The 21,848-nt window shown below is 43.8% G+C and overlaps 1 protein-coding gene across 3 annotated transcripts in view; it reads right to left on the bottom strand.

Annotated features, from left to right (window-relative positions):
* ING3 (inhibitor of growth family member 3) overlaps positions 1 to 16,188 on the bottom strand; it is a 31,053-nt gene extending 14,865 nt beyond the window's left edge. Inside the window, exons 1-3 of one of the 3 annotated variants that reach the window (XM_045001818.1) lie at positions 16,032 to 16,188; positions 15,818 to 15,889; positions 5,835 to 5,935 (exon numbers count right to left, since the gene is read on the bottom strand). In XM_045001818.1, coding sequence (XP_044857753.1) covers positions 5,835 to 5,935; positions 15,818 to 15,889; positions 16,032 to 16,059 — 201 coding nt within the window. In that variant the 5' untranslated portion in view covers positions 16,060 to 16,188. Of the gene's footprint in view, positions 1 to 5,834; positions 5,936 to 6,100; positions 6,636 to 15,817; positions 15,890 to 16,031 lie in introns of those variants that run through there. The other 2 variants (XM_045001819.1, XM_045001820.1) reach the window with 2 other exon arrangements.
* Positions 16,189 to 21,848: the final 5,660 nt, after the last annotated feature.

Raw genomic sequence — 21,848 nt, forward strand, 5'->3', positions numbered from 1 at the left:
CTCAACGATTAATTCACCTACATTTTTCATCTTTTCTAGACCAAAAACAACAGAACAGAACCAGGGATGAAAAGTGCTGATGTATTCTCCCTGCTATATTATGGTGTCATTACACAAGTTAGTTTGCTGTGAGAAAGGAAACCTGGGCCAGCTTGTTCCATTCTATATTAACACATACATAAACTGACAGAATGAGCTAATATCTAGCATGTTAAATTATGTGCCATTTCAAAAGGATCTTTTAAAAAACGTGAATAATTATCACTCGTAGATTGCTGATTGGCCCTCTACAATAATATGTTCCACACCCTAGACATTCAAAAAACAAATTAAATAAAGCTTTGAAGGGAGTTACAGTCATCACTGAAGTCTGGTCTACACTAGAGTTAGGTTGATGGAAGGCACTTATGTTGACCTAACTTTCTAAGTGCCTACACTAAAATGTTGCTCCCGCCGATGTAACTCACCCACTACCTCAACTTAGTAACTCCGTCTCCAGGAGAGGCATAGCTCTTAGGTCGATGTAGTTAGGCTGACACAGTGAGGCCGACGCAGTGTCAGTGTAAACACTGCGTTACTTATAGCGACTTTCGTGGCCTCCAGGAAGTGTCCCACAATGCCCCACCTATGACCAATCTGGTCACCATTTAGAATTTTGCTGCCCAGAGGCCAGGTACAGAGGTACATGCCCCTCCCCTTTTAAAGCCCTACGAATTTTTTAAATTCCATTTTCTGTTTGCTCCACATGGAGAGCTCATCTAGCAATTGCCCAGCTGAGCACGCTAGCTACACGCTGCAGACACACTCCTGTCTTGAGTACACAGGAGGTGGTGGATCTCCAGAGTCTGTGAGGAGAAGAGGCTGTGCAGGCACAGCTCCGATCCAGCCATAGAAACGCCGTATATCTATGATCAGATCGCTCGGGGCATGGATGGAGGGATACAAGAGGAACCAGCAGAAGTGCCACATGAAAGCCAAGGAGCTGCAGCAGGAATACCAGAAGGCATGGAGGGATAAGTCGCTCTGGTGTAGAGCTGCAGACATGTCACTTTTACAAAGCGCTGCTTGCCATATTCGGTGACCCACCACACCCGAAGGATACTTCAGGGTAGCTGGTGTCACAGGCCTCCAGAGTGAACAGTGAGGAGAAGGCGTTGGATGAGGAAGAAGAGGAGGAGTATGGAGGACAGTCGACTGGGGAATCCAGTGGTGTAGAGAGCCAGGACCTGTTTTTGACTCTAGAGCAGTCGAGCCAGTCCCTACAGTCCAGCACGGGCGAGCCTCACACAGGGGAAGGAACTTCTGGTAAGTATGCAGTTTGTTTTAATATTAAAGGGACACATCTGTTCATTTACTCATGCTAGAAGAGGTAGTGAAATAACCAACAGAGGTTGGGTCACTGCTTTTTATTCCCGTGTAGTGGAAGGGGCCCTGCAGAACAGTTTGTTTATGGGCACTGGGATGCCCTATGAATACTCCACAGATGTCTTGAGGAAACTTTCCTGGAGGTAGTCTGTAATCCTCTGATGAAGATTTCTGGGAAGGCTGCCTTATTTCTTCTACTGAGGTAGGACACTTTCTTACACCACTCAGCAATTACTTCAGCAGGCAGCATTGCAGCACACAGGCTAGTGGCATATGGTGTGCAGCCGGATACGTGTAGGAGCTGTTCCCTTTCAGCCTCCATTACCCTCAGGAGTACAACATCAGGCAAAATAACCACCGCCTGTGGAAAACTGTTCAACTGCCCTATCCATATATATTCATGCCCAGGAACAAGGGGAGTGAGTTCAGTATACCACATTTCCATTTATCTTGTGAATACACTCACAATAGTACCTCTGTGTACTGTATCTTTTGCAGCTAGAAATTGTGGTCTTGTGGTTCTCTCCATTCACACCAGTGGAGTGGCTCAGCCAGATAAGAAAGAGAAAGAAGAGGACATGGGATGACATGTTCCAAAGAGAACCTGCAAGCCTCTGGTGCTTTAGATACCTAGTACAGGGCTTGGAGATCACCCTTGAGGACAGCATGGACAGGGATAGTGTGGAGAGGAGAAAAGCATAGAAAAAGGAGAGAGACATGCAGTAGGAGATGCCAGCGCTTTTCTAGCGGCTAACAGACATTCTGGAGACTCTTGTTGACCTTAAGCATGGGTCTGTTGAACCTGGTCTCCCTCTGCAGCCCATTGATACCTGCAGAACCTCCCTATTCCCCACCCCACATTCTACATGGCATCTGGGAACACAGCAGTACCCGTACCACTCCACCCCAGGGGAGATCACAGACTATCACGGCTGCACATACACTGACTTGAGACACACAGTTGGTGAAATGAAAATGACTGTTCTTTCCCCCTCAAAGGTTCTTTTCCCTCTATTTATAAAGTTTCATTCAGTTAGAAATGTGTCTGTCTGTATGTATTTGGAAACTTAATTCATCTTTATTAATTCAAAATATAGGGTGGTTGGGGATAACATCATTCACAGATAATAGCAACAGGTGCATTTGCAATGTTATTTTACTACACACTCATTACAAGGTTCATATTAGGGTGCAAAAACACACAAATCAAACAAAAAACAATGCCAGGCAGAGCACACTACAGAAACACACATTACTGTGGCTCACTATTAAAATGGTCTTTCAAAGCCTCCCTGAGATGTTTAGCAGCTCCCTGTTGAGCTCTTCTTATAGCCCTGGTATCTGGCTGTTCAAAATTAACAGACAGCCACTCCCTTTTCTCCCTTTGCTTCACAGCAGGCAGCTATAATCATTGAGGTTTTTTCCCACTGAGGTTTAATCTCTTGAGTAGACAGTACCAGCCAAAAGGCCAAAGACACATTCAACAGTCATTCTACATCTGCTGAGCCTCCAGTTGAAGTACTCTTGGCTGCTGTTGAGGTGACCAGAGTACTGCTTCATGAGCCATGGGAGTAAGGGGTAGGCTGGGTCTCCCAGGATCACTATTGGAATTTCAACATTCCCAGTGGTAATCCTCTGGTCTGGAAAGAAGGACCCTGCTTGCAGCTTTCTGAGCAGGCCTATGTTCTTAAATATGCGTGCTTCATACATCTTCTCTGACCAGCCTGTGTTGATGTCGATAAAACATCCCTGGTGATCCACTAGTGCTTGCAGTACGATAGAAAAATAGTCCTTTCTGTTGATGTACTCTGTGGCAAGGTGGTTCAGTGCCAAAATAGGGATAGGCATGCCATCTATCACCTAACCACCATTCAGGAACTCCACTGCTGCAAAACTATCCGCTATGTCCTGCAAATTGCCCAGAGTCAGAATCCTGTGTAGCAGGACGCGATTAATGCACACTTGCATCACAGCAACCCCCACTTGGATTTTCCAACTCCGAACTGACTGCTGACTAATGGGCAGCAATTGGGCATTGCCTACTTTCACACAGCTATTACCACTCCCTTCTCCACTATCAGTGCAGCTCTCATTCTGGCATTGCTGCACCAGAGGCTGGGGCAAGCTCTGCACACACTTCCAGGAACGTAGCCTTGCACAGCTGAAAGTGCTTCAGCCACGGCTCACTGTCCCAGGCCTGTATAACAACGCGATCCCAAAACTGGTGCTCCACTGTCTGCAGTTCCTCCATGAATGCCAACAACAACCTTGAATTGTGTCTTTCTATGTCCCACAGCAAGCTAGCCTCCAAGGAATCGTCATGTTCCCCACAGCTTCACTGGCAGATTGCAAATACTGCAGGATCAGGCTTGTGCTCACAATGCTCATCACAAAAGCACAGAGCTGTGCAGGACGCATGCTTCTCACAGAGATGGCAGACAGGCAGGTTTGTGGGACTTTTGAAACCGGCATGAAATATTATGGGATGCAAACAGAATTATAGGATGGAGAGAACTGCATCATGGAACGCTGAAACCATGTTCCCAGTCACCCCTGCGTGATTTGTTTGCCCCCAGGAGTCATTGCTTTTCCAAAGCATCCTGTGCTACATGGGATAGCTACCCACGTTGCACTGTTCTCTACATCGATGCAAGTGCTACTACTGAGGATGCGCACGCCGACACAAGAACATAGTGTGGACATGCAAAAGCGATTTAATTACTGCTGCGGCTGTATGTCAGTGTAACTTAGGTCAACTTAATTTTGTACTGTAGACTTGCCATGAGGCCCTGTCTATAGTAGACAACTGCACTGATTTAACTAAATACTTTTAAAACTGATCTAGTCAAACTGGTATAAACCCCTAAACACAGACACACTTAAAATCTGTTTAAGCCTTGCTTATCAAGTTAACTGTATGTTTAAACTTTACACAGGGATCTGTACCAGGTTAACTAGACAGATTTAATATCTACATTTGTTAAACTAGTGCAACTTTCTAGCACAAATACTTAGCTGCCCTCCTCAGCAAAAAGATCTAAAAACTATCCTGCTTAGCTGAACGTATTCGGTGAAGTCTTGACCCACTGAAGTTAATGGAAAAACTTCCACTAACTTCAATGGAATCAAGTTTTCACCCTATTATAAAGGATTCCATTCATGTTAGTTAAGGAACAAAGAGAATTCAGAAGACCTTCAGCTTCTTGGTATCAGATGAAAGTGGTCTCATTACATATTTACATGTGGGTTTTCTATCTAAACCACTGAAGCTGACATTCTCACTCTATCAGTGAAAAAAGCATAGAACCAAACCACCACTAAGGCCTGGTCCACATCCAAAAATTATATTGACCTAACTACATCACTCTGGGCTGTGAAAAAATGTCATTTGGTGAGGACCAGACACAAGATCCAAGGGAGAAAAATCTGATGGACCTCAGGTCATCCAGGGCAATGAGTGGGTTATGCTTTTATAACCTTGATCCCTGACTGATTACGGATAAATTGAGTTTCATCTTGGGGAGCCCTGTGCAACCTAATTAGGTCAACTTAACTGCCACTGTGGGGCAGATAGGTCGACAGAAGAACTCAGGTGGATTACCTATGTGGATCAAAAAACCCCTTCTGTGGATATAAGGAATACCTTCACTACAGTGGCACAGCTGCAGCATCGCAGGTCTGCAGTACAGACATGGCCTCAGCGTTCCAAGCAGGGCTAAGGAACTCCACAAGCTGAAACTCAATTTATCTGGAATCAGTTACGACTCAACATTATTTGGCTCCCATGAAATCATAGCCCACCACAACCCCAGATGGCCTAAGATCCATAAAAAAATGTCCCCCATGGATCCTGGGGCTGGTCCTCACCAAATGTCCCTTCAGATACTTTCTGGGTAAAGTATCACCCTATAGCAAGTCAGCTCCATCTAAAGGTTGGCAAAGAATACAACCCATTGGATGTAATACAGACACTGACAACACTGATGTCATTGAGGGGTGGAGTAAAGGTGACAAAAAGCATCGATCCCCCACCTTACATAAGGGTTTCTGAAGCATCTAAGGGAAGATGCTTCTACTAAGGCTCAGTACAAGTCCCTCCAAAGAAAGCCAGGCCATTTATTCTGTTTCATCCCTTACACGTATGGGAGCAAGGGGACGGGGAGAAAAAAAACAAGGTGAGATGATGTAGCTCTTGTTATTACTGATCACCATATTAATGACCTGACTTGCTGATGTCACTTCATATTCCTAGCATTTCAAATGAACACTAGACTGTACTGACAAAAAAAATGGAGGAAAACTTCTTGATTAGTGCTAACTTTCCTTTTCTTAGCAAGTGCAATTTGCCACACTCAAAGCCTAATTCAGGCCACAGTTCTCAACACTTCACAGTCGAAATTAATATTAAACTACCAATCTCTGAGTTGTATATTTTTTTAAAACATGCCCCACTCCTGTAACGTCCTTACCTTTTTGATTGACGTCATTTGCTCTTCTCTCCATTCAGGTTTGTTTTTCTTTGCATTCATAAAAAATTCATTTACTCTTTGTTCTAGTTGATCCATTGCATCTGCAGCACACAGAAGATTAAAAGAGTGTTACGATCTCACATATACAAATGCTATGTATTTTGTACAGGGTGGTGGGTTTTTTCTTAAACCGAGAAGAATTGGCATGTTTTATTAAAACTACTAGAGAAAATACAAGCAGCTGAGCGAGGGAGAGAATTATTTACCTTGCAATTCTGCTTTTTGGAAGTCATTTGGGTAGGATTCTCACTCCAGGATATTGTGCTCTCCAGCATGAGACAAGCAGGGCTCCAAGTTCTAAAGGTTTTTTTTGTCCCTAAGATCAGTGGCAGCAAGCTGAAACAAGCCCCAAACTCCTCACCCAGCTTTAAACTGCTGACCTTGGAACTTTCCAGCCAATTACAATTTGAGCAGGAAACAAAGTAGCCTCCTAAGAAATAATGTCAGATACAAAACCAAATAATTTAAAAATCAGTGCCTCAAAAAAGTAGAGCGATAGACAGAGAAGAGAAAAAAACCACCACCTTCAAATCAAGTTCTTCTCCAACTATGTGAGGGAGTGGGAAACTATGTGAAAGTCCTGCCAGAATGGTATCCTCAATGAAGTAGAATTGTGAAGTAATTCCCCATTCTTGCCAGATACCACCCGAGGAAGGATTTGGACTTATGTGACGTCTACAGCTTGAGAGAAGTCACAAAAGGAAAAACTAAAGCCACTAATTCCACAGCCATCAGAGTGAAAAGGAAAATGTCTTGTTTGGTTCATTTATTAAAACAAGGAATGGAAATCTCCCAAAAGCATCAAGCTCAATACTTCAGCACCATTTAGTGTTTAAATAAACAACAGCATTCAAAACCATTTGAATCAGCTGAAATAGGGGACACCCCCACCCCCCAAATTTAATATCTAGATCGCAAGAAAAGTTCATGTTTCCTTATTTTGGAATTACATTCTGCAAGACCTGGAGACTGACAGGCCAAATCCAAGTTACAGCATTTGGTAAAATGTGTGGAACAAGGACAATGTGACTAATTTGCACATGATCTGAGATAGAAACATTTTCAGGTGCAACAGCTGAGGTCACCCTGCCTCAACAACATGAACCGTGGCCACACACTTCCAGTTTCAGGCCAACCACTTGCAAAATACGATCTCACAGCTCCCACTGCTGGATTGTGCAGAAAATGGAGTCAAATAAAATATGAAGCGGAACTGACTTTCTAAGGGATTTAGTCTCTCCATGTAAAACCCCCAAGAGATCTTTTGGCATTCAGCATATAGGAAACAGTCTCACAAAGATGGGCACGAGCCCTGGAAATAGTGCTGGAAAGATGAGAGGCTCACCAGTATAGACCTCTGACAACACCTCAGAAAGGAGTCTCACATGAGTCTATAGCACAACCTTCTAAAATTCTAGTCAACTAGAGCCTGATGTCACAACCAACAGGAAAGTCAACTTTCATATAATTAAACTGGACTCATACGTACTAAATGGCTCAAGAGGAAACGTCATCAGCTTTTTTCAGACCTATCTTAAGGAGATAGGAATGAATAGGGTGAATAGGAATCGAGAGGACTTGCAGCCAGTGGGAGCAGGGGATAGACCGGAGAATCACACTGTCACCAGGAAAAGGCAGGTCTACGTGATTGGGGACTCCTTACTGAGAAGAATAGACAGGCCTGTAACTAGAGCTGATCCGGAGAACAGAAGGGTGTGCTGTCTGCCGGGTGCTAAGATACAGGATGTGGACCTGAGGCTGAAAAGGATCCTAACAGGAGCGGGAAAAAATCCGTTGATTGTCCTTCATGTGGGAACGAATAATACGGCTAGATTCTCGCTGGAACGTATCAAGGGAGACTATGCCAGGCTGGGGAAGCCGCTTAAGGAAATCGAGGCTAAGGTGATCTTCAGTGGGATTCTGCCGGTTCCTAGAGAAGGGCAACAAAGGTGTGACAAGATTATGGCGATCAACAGATGGCTCAGGCAGTGGTGCTATAAGGAGGGCTTTGGGATGTATGGCCACTGGGAAGCATTCATGGACAGAAGACTCTTCTCTCGGGATGGACTTCACCTGAGTAAGGAGGGAAATAGACTTCTAGGATGGAGGCTCGCCCAACTTATTAAGAGAGCTTTAAACTAGGAATTTGGGGGAGATGGTTGGGAGATGTCCAGGTAATCGCCACGCCAGAATTTAACATTGAGAGGGAAGAAAACAAAGTAAAAGAGGATACAGCCGTGGGCAGAAGAATGGACATAAGGAGGAAGGGTAGCGTAGATACCAGCGTAATAGGTGATGCTTGTGGTAGAATGTCTGTGCCTAAGCGGGTAAAGAATGTCAGTGAAGCCAAACGGCAAAAATTAGGATGTCTGTACACTAATGCGAGGAGCCTAGGTAATAAAATGGAGAAACTAGAGCTACTGGTGCAGGAAGTGATATTATAGGGATAACAGAAACATGGTGGAATAGTAATTATGACTGGAGTACAGGTATTGAAGGTTATGTGCTATTTAGGAAACACAGAAATAAAGGCAAAGGTGGTGGAGTAGCATTGTATATCAATGATGAGGTTAACTGTAAAGAAATAAGAAGTGATGGAATGGACAAGACAGAGTCTGTCTGGGCAAAAATCACACTGGGAAAGAAAGCTACTAGAGCCTTCCCTGAGATAGTGCTTGGGGTGTGCTACAGACCACCGGGATCTGATTTGGATATGGATAGAGACCTCTTTAATGTTTTTAATGAAGTAAACACTAATGGGAATTGTGTGATCATGGGAGACTTTAACTTTCCAGATATAGACTGGAGGACAAGTGCTAGTAACAATAATAGGGCTCAGATTTTTCTGGATGTGATAGCTGATGGATTTCTTCACCAAGTAGTTGAAGAACCAACAAGAGGGGATGCCATTTTAGATTTGGTTTTGGTGAGTAGTGAGGACCTAATAGAAGAAATGGTAGTAGGGGACAACCTTGGTTCAAGTGATCATGAACTAATTCAGTTCAAACTAGATGGAAGGATAAACAAAAATAGATCTGGGACTAGGGTGTTTGATTTCAAAAGGGCTAACTTTAAAGAATTAAGAAAATCAGTTAGGGAAGTGGATTGGACTGAAGAACTTGTGGATCTAAAGGCGGAGGAGGCCTGGAATTACTTCAAGTCAAAGTTGCAGAAACTATCAGAAGCCTGCATCCCAAGAAAGGGGGAAAAAATCATAGGCAGGAGTTGTAGACCAAGCTGGATGAGCAAGCATCTCAGAGAGGTGATTAAGAAAAAGCAGAAAGCCTACAAGGAGTGGAAGATGGGAGGGATTAGCAAGGAAAGCTTCCTTATTGAGGTCAGAACATGTAGGAATGAAGTGAGAAAGGCTAAAAGCCATGTAGAGTTGGACCTTGCAAAGGAATTAAAACCAATAGTAAAAGGTTCTATAGCCATATAAAGAAGAAGAAAACAAAGAAAGAAGAAGTGGAACCACTAAACACTGAGGATGGAATGGAGGTTAAGGATAACCTAGGCATGGCCCAATATCTAAGTAAATACTTTGCCTCAGTCTTTAATAAGGAGCTTAGGGATAATGGAAGGATGACAAATGGGAATGAGGATATGGAGGTAGATATTACCACATCCGAGGTAGAAGCCAAACTCGAACAGCTTAATGGGACAAAATCGGACAGCCCAGATAATCTTCATCCAAGAATATTAAAGGAACTGGCACATGAAATTGCTAGCCCATTAGCAAGAATTTGTAATGAATCAGTAAACTCAGGGGTTGTACCATACGACTGGAGAATTGCTAACATAGTTCCTATTTTTAAGAAAGGGAAAAAAAGCGATCCGAGTAACTATAGGCCTGTTAGTTTGACATCTGTAGTATGTAAGGCCTTGGAAAAATTTTTGAAGGAGAAAATAATTAAGGACATTGAGGTCAATGGTAATTGGGATAAATTACAACATGGTTTTACAAAAAGTAGATCGTGCCAAACCAACCTGATCTCATTCTTTGAGAAGGTAACAGATTATTTAGACAAAGGAAATGCAGTGGATCTAATTTACCTCGATTTCAGTAAGGCATTTGACACGGTTCCACATGGGGAATTATTAGTTAAATTGGAAAAGATGGGGATCAATATGAAAATTGAAAGGTGGATAAGGACTGGTTAAAGGGGAGACTACAACGGGTCATACTGAAGGGTGAACTGTCAGGCTGGAAGGAGGTTACTAGTGGAGTTCCTCAGGATCAGTTTTGGGACCAATCTTATTTAACCTTTTTATTACTGACCTTGGCACAAAAAGTGGGAATGTGCTAATAAAGTTTGCGGATGACACAAAGCTGGAAGGTATTGCTAACACAGAGAAGGACCAGGATATCATACAGGAAGATCTGGATGACCTTGTAAACTGGAGTAATAGGATGAAATTTAATAGTGAAAAGTGCAAGGTCATGCATTTATGGATTAATAATAAGAATTTTAGTTATAAATCGGGGACGCATCAGTTGGAAGTAACAGAGGAGGAGAAGGACCTCGGAGTATTGGTTGATCACAGGATGACTATGAGCCGCCAATGTGATATGGCTGTTAAAAAAGCTAATGCAGTTTTAGGATGCATCAGGCGAGGTATTTCCAGCAAAGATAAGGAGGTGTTAGTACCGTTATATAAGGCACTGGTGAGACCTCATCTGGAATACTGTGTACAGTTCTGGTCTCCCATGTTTAAGAAGGATGAATTCAAACTGGAACAGGTTCAGAGACGGGCTACTAGGATGATCCGAGGAATGAAAAACCTGTCTTATGAAAGGAGACTTGAAGAGCTTGGCTTGTTTAGCCTAACCAAAAGAAGGTTGAGAGGGAATATGATTGTTCTTTATAAATATATCAGAGGGATTAATATCAGGGAGGGAAAGGAATTATTTAAGCTTAGTACCAATGTGGACACAAGAACAAATGGGTATAAACTGGACACTAGGAAGTTTAGACTTGAAATCAGACGAAGGTTTCTAACCATTAGAGGAGTGAAGTTCTGGAACAGTCTTCCAAGGGGAGTAGTGGGGGCAAAAGACATATCTGGCTTTAAGACTAAGCTTGATAAGTTTGTGGAAGGGATGGTATGATGGGATAGCCTAATTTTGGCAATTAATTTTGGCAACTGATCTTTGATTATCAGCAGGTAAGTATGCCCAGTGGTCTGTGATGGGATGTTAGATGGGACGGGATCTGAGTTACTGCAGAGAATTCTTTCCTGGGTGCTGGCGGGTGAGTCTTGCCCACATGCTCAGGGTTTAACTGATCGCCATATTTGGGGTTGGGAAGGAATTTTCCTCCAGGGCAGATTGGCAGAGGCCTTTTTGCCTTCCTCTGCAGCGTGGGGCATGAGTCGCTTGCTGGAGGATTCTCTGCATCTTGAGGTCTTCAAACCACAATTTGGAGACTTCAATAACTCAGACATAGGTTAGGGGTTTGTTACAGAAGTGGATGGGTGAGATTCTGTGGCCTGCGTTGTGCAGGAGGTCAGACTAGATGATCATAATGGTCCCTTCTGACCTCAGAGTCTATGAGATCCCGAAGAGTGTCAATCCCCTACAAGAACCTCACAAGCGGCTGCAGAGACAGGTTTATCACAGGCTGAAAAAGCTACCACATAGACCCAGACTGAATAAGCCTTTAATTGAACTCAAATAGAAGAAAAATGTAGTCAAGTAGTTTCTGTGCAGGGCAAATCAAGGGATCTATGCATGCCTATGTGTACACCAAACAATTTCCACTTGCTTTTTTAAATTCTTTGGGGAAATGGCTTTCAAGATGCCAGGGAGACAATATGCCACTATATATTACGGGCGTTTGAAAATCTAGTTTTACAGCCCAGACAACAATGGCTCATGACCAATATGCCCAAAGGTCTTATTCTCCCTTTCTCACCAAGACAATAAATGTATTCAAAGAAATAAAGTGGCCAGCTCCAGAACCATTAAAAAAGCCAGCTTTTTTGCTTGTTTAGTACCTTTTGGCCTCAGCTGATGTTCACTGTGAAGCCAAGTTCTCTTGAAATCCATCATGGTTATAGAAGGCTGCTTTTGAAACAGAGGTTTTCCCTTCCCTCCTTTGTGGGAGGGGGCCCAAGAGAATGAAGGGTGGCCTTTCCATCCTTTGTCTTCTTAAGTCCTCAAAGAGGTCTGGTACAGGATACATCCTCCAACTTTTTCTTGATCCTCTCATAGCAGCCCTTATGGTCCAACTTTTTAAAGGTTGTGGCGCTTCTCTGGGGTAAAGGATTCTACCAGGGCAGAGGCATTTTCCAGACATTGGCCTTTGGCTACATAGGCCTGGTAATCCATGACTTGAAGGATTGAAGTTAAAGACTTTAAACACTTCACTTGAACAAATTCCCATGCTGAGGCTCAGGAGTCTGGTCACCATTCAGCTGTTCTTTGCTCTGGCCATGACTGCCTCACATGGGGTGATAGGCGAAACAGCCAGCCATGTTATACTTTTTCCATAACTACCTAGTAATGAGAGGTCCTCAGTCCCCCAGGTCAAAGATATGGGGCAAGAGTAATTTTAACTCTAGCAGAATGTCTCAGTTGTGGCTCTTGTAAATTTCTAATCCAGCACCAACTCAACTCAGCTGACTAACACAGCAGTTTTAAAAGTTTTGTGAATGCGGGACCCTCGCGTTGAGTCACTGTCTTGCCACATCCCAACAGTCCTCTAGTCTATCTGTGATGTCCAACTAGTAGCTCTGATCAAAAGCAGCTGGACTGGAAGAGAGAAGAAAAGTGCCTGGAATTTCTACAATGCTTTGGGAAGCTCTGACACCAACTGCACAAGAATCACTGGGGTAACCAAGGTCTGGGTCAAAGTTTTTTCTGTTGACTCCCAGAACACCAAGGCTGATCTTGGTATAAACATGCTCTAACTGTGTGAAGAGAGTCACTAGCTTCCAAAGCAGCACCTGACCATGAATGGGAGAAAGACATTTGTGGTCTCAATTTGAAGCTGCCCAAGTCAAAGGGCTGCTGGTTTTCTCTTGGTGCCACCTATTGACATTTTAAGGAGAAGCAATGCTTTACTTAACAAGCCATAATTCAGTACCAATGACTTCAAGCCATGAAGCCTAGAGAGCATAAGGCTGAGACACACCTCAGAGTCCCTGGTTTTAGAGGGCTGGTTCAGCATGCTTCAACATAGACTGTGAAATTGACCAACTAGACTCACCAGGCAACATGAAGTTCCAATGTTCACAGATCAAGACTGGCTCAGGCTTTTACTTCAAAAGCCTATGGTCTGACTTATTGCTATACTTATAGAAATCTTCATGGTTCTGCCTCAAGGTGATGTTCCCCACTATACTTGAGTTAACTGGGTTACATCTGAAAACAGATTTAACACATCTACACCGCATGCCCAAACCAGTTAACTTACTCATCCATTACAGACTGTCTCAAGGATGTATTCTGATGCTACTGAGTTGTCTTCCTCCCTTTCTGAGGAATCAGACAACATATGGAAAATCAAAGTAAAATTATTTAAAGTACGATGCTTCGCAACTTTGTCACAGAGAAAGCAGAGGTTTTGTGAAGTATTATGCCAAAAAAGACCTAATCATGGGCAGAGATCTCTCTGTGGTATCCTGTCACAGAAGCCCTACAGGTAACCAGTGGTCAAGGGAGTCCAAAAGGCCACGGTCCTGAAAACAGAAAAAGTAGGGCTGTCGGTTAATCGCAGTTAACTCATGCGATTAACTCACAAAAATTAATCACAATTAATCGTAGTTTTAATTGCACTGTTAAACAACAGAATACCAATTGAAATTTATTAACTATTTTGGATGCTTTTCTACATTTTCATATACATTGTATTCTGTGTTGTAATTGAAATCAATGTGTATATTATTTTTAATACAAATATTTGCACTGTAAAAACTATAAACCAAAGAAATAGTATTTTTCAATTCATCTCATACAAGTACTGTAGTGCAATCTCTTTACCACTGAAGTACAATTTACAAATGTAGATTTTTTTTTTGTTACATAACTGCACCCAAAACCAAAACAATGTAATACTTCAGAGCCTACAAGTCCACTCAGTCCTACTTCTTGTTCAGCCAATTGCTAAGACAAACAAGTTTGTTTACATTTATGGGAGATAATGTTGTCCTCTTCTTATTTACAATGCTGCCTGAAAGTGCGAACAGGTGTTCTCATGGCACTGTTGTAGCTGGCACTGCAAGATATTTACATGCCCTATGCACTAAAGATTCTTATGTCTCTTCATGCTTCAACCACTATTCCAGGGGACATGCGTCCATATTGATGACGGATTCTGCTTGATAACAATCCAAAGCAGTGCAGACCGACGCATGTTTGTTTTCATTATCTGAGTGAAATGCCACCAGCTAAAGGTTGATTTTATTTTTGGTGGGTTGGGTTTTGTAGTTTCCGCAACTGAGTATTGCTCTCTTAAGACATCTGAAACCATGCTCCATGCCTCATCCCCCTCAGATTTTGGAAGGCATTTCAGATTCTTAAACCTTGGGTAGAGTGCTGTAGCTATCTTCAGAAATCTCACATTGGTACCTTTTTGCGTTTTGTCAAATCTGCAGTGAAAGTTGTTCATTCTTACAATGAACATGTGCTGGGTCATCATCCGAGATTGTTATAACATGAAATATATGGCAGAACGTGGGTAAAACAGAGCAGGGTACACACACTTCTAAAGACCGCTCCCGCACTCGACCCAAGGTTTAAGAATCTGAAGTGCCTTCCAAAATCCTGCAAATATACACAAACTTGTTTGTCTGATCGATTGGCTGAACAAAAAGTAGGACTGAGTGGACTTGCAGGCTCTAAAATTTTAGATTGTTTTATTTTTGAATTTTTTTTTTAAACAAAATTCTACATTTGTAAGTTCAACTTTCATAATAAAGAGATTGCACTACAGTACCTGCATTAGGTGAATTGAAAAATACTATTTCTTTTGGGGGGAGTTACAGTACAAATAGTTGTAATCAAAAATAAATATAAAGTGAGCATTGTACACTTTGTATTCTGTGTTATAATTGAAATCAATATATTTGAAAATGTACAAAACATTCAAAAATATTTAAATAAATGGTATTCTATTATTAACTGTGTGATTAATCACTATTATTTTTTGTAACTGCATGACTAATCACAATTAATTTTTTAAACCACTTGACAACCTTAAAAAAAGTAAATATAGGGACTGAGCCATAAGTGGACAGCAAAAATGAATACCAAGAAGATACCTAAAGAAGTGTGGATGCCTGACAAAGCACAGGTAGGGTGCCAGCAGAAGTGGAAGGGGACTTGCAGGGAGCTGCTTCGCCAAGCATGGCCAGGAAGGAAGGTTTCAGAGGCTTCCTGCTAGGTGAGGGGGGCAGCTGAAGCTCCAGCCCGCTGCCAGGGGCTCGAGGGCCAGAAATGCAGTTTGGGAAGTGCCACCTTGTCTCGCCCTAGGGAGCAGCACAAGACCCAGCAGTGAAACTCCTGCCCGTTGCCGTAGGGCATCTGGAGCCCCGAATTCAAGCCAGTGTCATTTCCACTCGCCCGGCACCGCGGGCTGCTCGGGGTCGGGAGGCAGCCGGAGACGGAAAGGAAACGGCTCGGCACATTTCCGCCGAGCACGCTCCGCCCCTCGCTGCGTGAGGAGCCCCGGCTGCTCCCCAGCCCCGCGCGGACCCTGCGCTGCGCGGGCTCCCGTCCCGCCGCGCCCGCCGCCCGCTGGCTGGGCAGGAGAGTCCCCCGGGCCAGGCCCGCGGCGCGCTCCCCCCTCCGGGGCGGGGCGGCTCAGCCCCGGGTGTCAGCCCGGGCCGCTCCCGTGAGCGAGTACGAGTCGCGCTGCCCGCGGCGGGCCCGCAGCGCCTGGGGCTGGGCGCGTGGGCGGGAGGGGGCGGGGCTCACGTACTCTGCACCTGCAGATCCATCTCGCGCATCTCGGTGAACCTGTCGCGCAGATCCATGGGTAGCTGCTCGATCACTGCGGGGACACAGAGGGGAGGGGGGAGCGAGGAGTCAATCACCGCCATGGGAGGGGGAGGGGGAGGGGGAGCCCCCGCGCTGCCGCCCCCGCCCCGCCCGGCCACCCGGCCGGCCGGGACCCCCGCCCCGCGCGCACTCACTCTCCAGATAGTCCTCCAGGTACAGCATGGCGGCGGCGGCGAGGCCAGCGCTAAGGGGCTTCTCGCTAACGGGGGATCGTCCCTTCCAATATGGCGCCGCCGCCAACAACAGCAGCAGCTCGACTCGGCGAAAACAACATTGGCGGGGGACGGGGCTCGCTCCGGCCCTGCGCCGATTGGCTGCCTGAGCCTCTGACGTACGCCGCGGCCGGCGCCCGCCCGCACCATTCTGGGAAACGTAGTTGCCGTGTGAAGGAGGGGGCAGGGACTACATGTCCCACAATGCACCGCCAGCAGCAGCCGCTTCGCTCCTGGGTTGAGGGGCGGGGCCAACCAGAGGTTCCACTGCTTTGAAAGAGGCTGGCGGGGCCAGCGGCGCGTGGCGCGGCGGTCTCGAGCTCTGGGGAGCCTCGCACGGGCCAGCCCTGGCCCCCGCGCCCCGTCCCCCTGCGCTCAGCCGCGCCCAGGCTCGGTGTCACGCCAGCCTCGTGCACTAGGTTCCAATGCCAGTCGCTCGCTTTTGGCACCTTGTCTCTCGGTCCCGTTGGCGAGCCGCGGCCCAAACCTGAACGGGCAGTGGGTGGCCGGCGCTGTCCCTCCTCGCCACTGGGCATCGCTGGGTGCATGGCATTGCTGGCCACAAGGCAAACAGGCTTGTGTCACACGTTGATGTTCCCACTTAAAAACTTACGTGAGCTAAAGACAGACATATCATTGTCAATTCTCATGGTATTTAAGGTTTTTCATACAGCCTCAGTTCCTGGAGTCATGTTATTTAGTAAGAATCTCAATTGTCATTTTTTTTATATAATTTAAAACCTCGTGGTTGCAGGCAAAAAAAAAAAAAGTTGAAAATGCAACCTAGGTGTGTCTCAAAAGGCCCCAAAAACAGATGGCAAATAAAAAAATTATTTTATTTTAAACATCATGTTTTTTAAACCAAACTAGGGATATTTTAGGGCATGATTTCATTTCTGAATGCTTGGAGTTGGCAATAATGTACTAACCTCACATGGGTCCACAATATATATGTGACAAGTAAATATACTGTATAAGCACCAAGTGTATTATGCACATAACTCCATATATTATCACATGAATGGACTAATATGAAACTACCACTGTCCATACTCAGATATAATATAAAATATGATATGGGTCACTCTAACCCTAAGCCCACTGAAGTCAGTGAGAATCTTTCCATTGAATTCATTGAGCTCTGGGTCAGGTCCTAAGTATAGGAAACAATGGTCCTATCACAAAGGTAATTAAACTTGTTCAATTCCACTATAATCTTTCATTCATCATTTACTACAAAAATGTCATTTAGGGACTGAGATGAAAACTTCATTCAAAGAACACTGGGTTTTGCTCTTCTATAATTATTATTATTTATTATTACCAGAGAATTTAAGAGCCCTAGTCATGTAACAGGTCCACATTACACTAGGCACTGTACTAACAGAACAAAAAGATGATCTCTGCCCCCAAACAACTTACAATGTAAATAGTTGGAGTTTGCCATGGGGGAGGGGAGTTGCAAGTGGTACTGGTTTATTAGCATAAGAATTGCCATACCAGTGCAAGACCAGTGGTCCACCCAGTACATTATCCTGTTTCTGTCCAGTGACTTGTACCAAATGCATCAAAGGAAGGAGTAAAGATCTCTATAATGAAAATTTGAGTGGAAACCCTTCAAAGCTGGATTTCAGTTACATGAAGATAGGCTTGGCAGAATTTGTTTTATTTTTTTATCATTTCAATAGATATTTATGTTTATTTTAAGCATTTTTTATTTTTATTCACAATTCACAGTTACAGGAAATTATGAAGGGATCCAACAATAAGGGATGTTAATAATTATTTAATGACAGACGAGATTCAAAAAGTTAAAGCTTTGTAACTTAAAATACAAACTGTTAACATCACAGGTCAAAATATACAAAGTAAATATCCTTAAATCATAACCTAATAAGTCCTCAAGCATCATTTTTCTTACATTACCCATCTGTAAATTTCAATTATAATTAATGGATGTACAGTATTTTTTCCTGGGTTTATTTGTGTATGGTGAAATTAGCATTTACTGGGGGATGGGGGAGGACGTTTACCAAGCCCGTATGTAAGAAGCTAAGCAATTTTGAAGAGTTCTATATCACCATGGGCCATAGAAGCGTCTCCACGCTGCCCTGACAATGAGCATTAGCTCTTTCAGGAAGGACTGCAGTTAGGTGATCAGTCTCCATACTCATTCTGTCTTTAGCTAGTCTGTGAACAAATAACAATTAGTGCCAGCTATGATGGTGGTTTTTGTGGTCTGGATATTTGTCTGAGACCATCAACTAATTTCATATAGGTACATTAACATTTGTTAAATGGTAATTCGTTCAGTCACTATCAACCAGAAGATTTAGAGATGAAAAGTACTGTACCCCAATCCTCTGAGCCATCCAGTCTTCCAAGTGCAATTTCTGATATGTAGGGCTTGGGACATAATACAGACTTGGGGGATTGTCATCGGGCAATTTGAAGTTGTGTGTGAGGAAACCATTTCTACTTTTTTTGTCTTCTTTTTTTTGAGTGTAGGACTAAGATTCCAATCTTTCTTATAGTCAAAGGGCTCCACATGGGTAGAGGACTCTGCCCATTTAAAATCACAGAGGGAATCTGAACTGTTAGGGTCATTTTCTTTTAGATGTTGTTCACACCGTGCTTTATAGTTTAGTGAAAGATATTATAAAATCAAGATGCATCTTGTTTTGCTCCTTAAAAAGAAGAATCATAGAGTCATAGGACTGGAAGGGACCTTGAAAGGTCGTCTAGTCCAGTCCCCTGCACTCATGGCAGGACTAAGTATTCTAGACCATCCCTGATGGGTTTGTCTAATCTGCTCTTAAAAATCTCCAATGATGAGATCCCACAACCTCCCTAGGCAATTTATTCCTGTGCTTAACCACCCTGACAGTTAGGACATTTTTCCTAATGTCTAAACTAAACTACCCTTGCTGCAATTAAAGCCCATTGCTTCTTGTCCTATCCTCAGAGATTAAGAAGAACAATTTGTCTTCCTCCTCCTTGTAACACCTTTAATGCACTTGAAAACTATTATCATCTCCCCTCTCAGTCTTCTCTTTTCCAGATTAAACAAACCCAATTTTTTCAATCTTCCCTCATAGGTGATGTTTTCTAGACCTTTTAATCATTTTTGTTGCTCTTCTCTGGACTTTCTCCAAATCTTTCCTGAAATGTGGCACCCAGAACTGGACACAATACTCTAGTTGAGGCCTAATCAGCATGGAGTAGAGTGGAAAAATTACTTCTCGTGTCTTAGCCCACAGGTAAGTCAAAAAAATGGAGACCTGAGAGAAGGGTCAGAATTTGGGAAGAGCATGGGCTGTTATAGCAGGGATCAGGGAGGGACAAGCCAGAACTGGGGCGGACAAAACGAAGTCACGAAAGAAAATAAACATAATCTAATACATTCCTTCTCTAAACACTTACTACTTTAAGAAATGTTAGATGACTGATTCCTGGATCCTTCACTCCAGCACAAACTTTTTCTCAACAGACAAAGACTGATTTCCCTCCTCCCTCTTTGAAAACATCTTGTCCTCCCATTGGTTCCTCTGGTCAGGTGCTCCTTGCACCGAATGCATACATATGCCAGGGCAGGTAGTCATACATGCTGCATTGGGTGCAATAAACTGGATAACCCCCAATCTGTTGCTGAACTTCTGCTCGCATTATCTTTTTACTCCTGCAGCTTGTTCCTTTGTTGATGTTTTGTTTTTATCAGAGGGTGGTTTTGGCTTTAAGTTTAAAGAATGTTAAGTGTATCTAACCCCCCTCCTCACACTCCTCCTCTAAACTCCCTTGCAAAACTCCCCTGTTAACTGCTCCTGTTTGCAAATAACACTTTCCAAACCAGTCATGATTTCACAGACCTCTATCATAGCCCTCCCTCAGTCATCTTTTTTCCAAGCTGAAAAGTCCCATTCTTTTTAATCTCCCCTCATATGGAAGCTATTCCATGCCCCTAGTCATTTTTGTTGCCATTGTCTGTATCTTTTCAAATTCTAATACATCTGTGACTGGGGTCCTAATGGGGGCCAGCTATGGTCACTCAATTAGGGTGAACTGCAAAGAATGGGGCAGACAATCCCACAAAGCTGGTGGATATTCCAATACTTAGATTCACCAAGCCAGCATAAGACAGCTTCTTTATTACCTTATGGTTACTCAGAAGTCCAAACAACACAGTTCCCTTAAAGTGATCCAACCTCAGGCCTCCATCCAGGTACCCATGTCAAATATGATGAAAATTTCTGTAACTCTTATTTCATCTTATAAAAGAAAAGATTCTACCAATCCCAAAGGATCAGACACATTACCTCTTGGGTAATTAAATATATCAGGTCTTACCCAAATATACACTACAGCCGATTCTTATTAACTAAACTAAAATTTATTAAAAAACAAAAGAGAAAGAGAGTATGGTTAAAAGATTAATATACATACAGACTTGAGTTCAATTCATTTAGGTGCAAATTCATAGCAGAGATGGTGAGCTTTGTGGTTGCGAAGAGTTCTTTCAGAAATAGTTCATAGATTATAGTCCAATGTCACTTTCAGGGAGTACCAGCATAACTGGGACCTCAATCTTGTGACTCAAACTTCCCCTGATGAAGCTTAAGCAGATCTGAGATGACAGAATCAGGACCCAAGGAGCTTTTATACAATTGCATGTCTTTTGACAAGTTGGAGTTCCTCAGGAAACAAAAGATAATTAGATGACTTTGAAGGCGGTCCATCACTGCTACTTAGCTATACGAATTAACATAAGGCCATTTGCTTGTTCCTCCACCATTCACAATACATTTCAAAGAAAGATGAATACTGAGATATCCTGTGTTTACAATTCATTTAAATGCTAGGATGTTCTATTCATCTCTGAGCTATCAGAATACAGCATAGACAGGTATGGTTGATTACATCCTTGAACCTACTCATACATATGTAAATACACAAAAACACAAACATTATCTCCCCACATGTCTTTTGAGGGTTATTTATTTTTCAGGATGTTTAACCCTTTCTAGCCATGCATCACAACATCCTTTTAGAGGTGGGGTGTCCAGAACTGCATGCAGTGTTCAGGGCCATCCTTAGGCATATGCAGCTGTGTAGGGCACCCGAAAATTTTGGGCACCATTCCCCTCACTGGCTGCAGCTAGAATCCTCTCTTCTCCAGCCCCTCGCCTGCACTGGGCCAGCAGGCTTCTCCCCGACCCCAGCCCTGCCCCCTCCCTCCCTCACTTACTCCTCAGCCAGCCAGCTGAGGTCTCCAGCCTCTGGCTCTGCCGACCCAGCCCCGGGGAGCCCAGATCGGTGCGGCCGATTACTGGCGGTGTGGCGGCGCAGCCCACTGCCACCCGGAGCGGAGTCCCTCCCGGGACCCTGCCTGTCTGCGCCACTCGGTCTTTGGCATGGGCCAGGGCCAGGACAGGAGGAGTGAATCTCAATTGATTAGACTCTGCCTGTTGGTATGCATACTTCCACCTTTTCATGTTCTCTGTATGTATAAATATCTCCTGTCTGTGTGTTCCATTCTATGCATCCGAAGAAGTGAGCTTTAGCTCACGAAAGCTCATGCTAAAATAAATTTGTTAGTCTTTAAGGTGCCACAAGTACTCCTGTTTTTTTTTGCGGATACAGACTAACACGGCTGCTACTCTGAAACCTTCCACATGAGACAGCCAGGGGACCTGGGCTGCGCCGGGGCGGGAGGGGAGGACTTAAAGTGACAGTGCACTCACT

This window comes from Mauremys mutica, chromosome 1 (genome assembly GCF_020497125.1).
Source record: "Mauremys mutica isolate MM-2020 ecotype Southern chromosome 1, ASM2049712v1, whole genome shotgun sequence".
Taxonomy (NCBI): Eukaryota; Metazoa; Chordata; order Testudines; family Geoemydidae; genus Mauremys; species Mauremys mutica.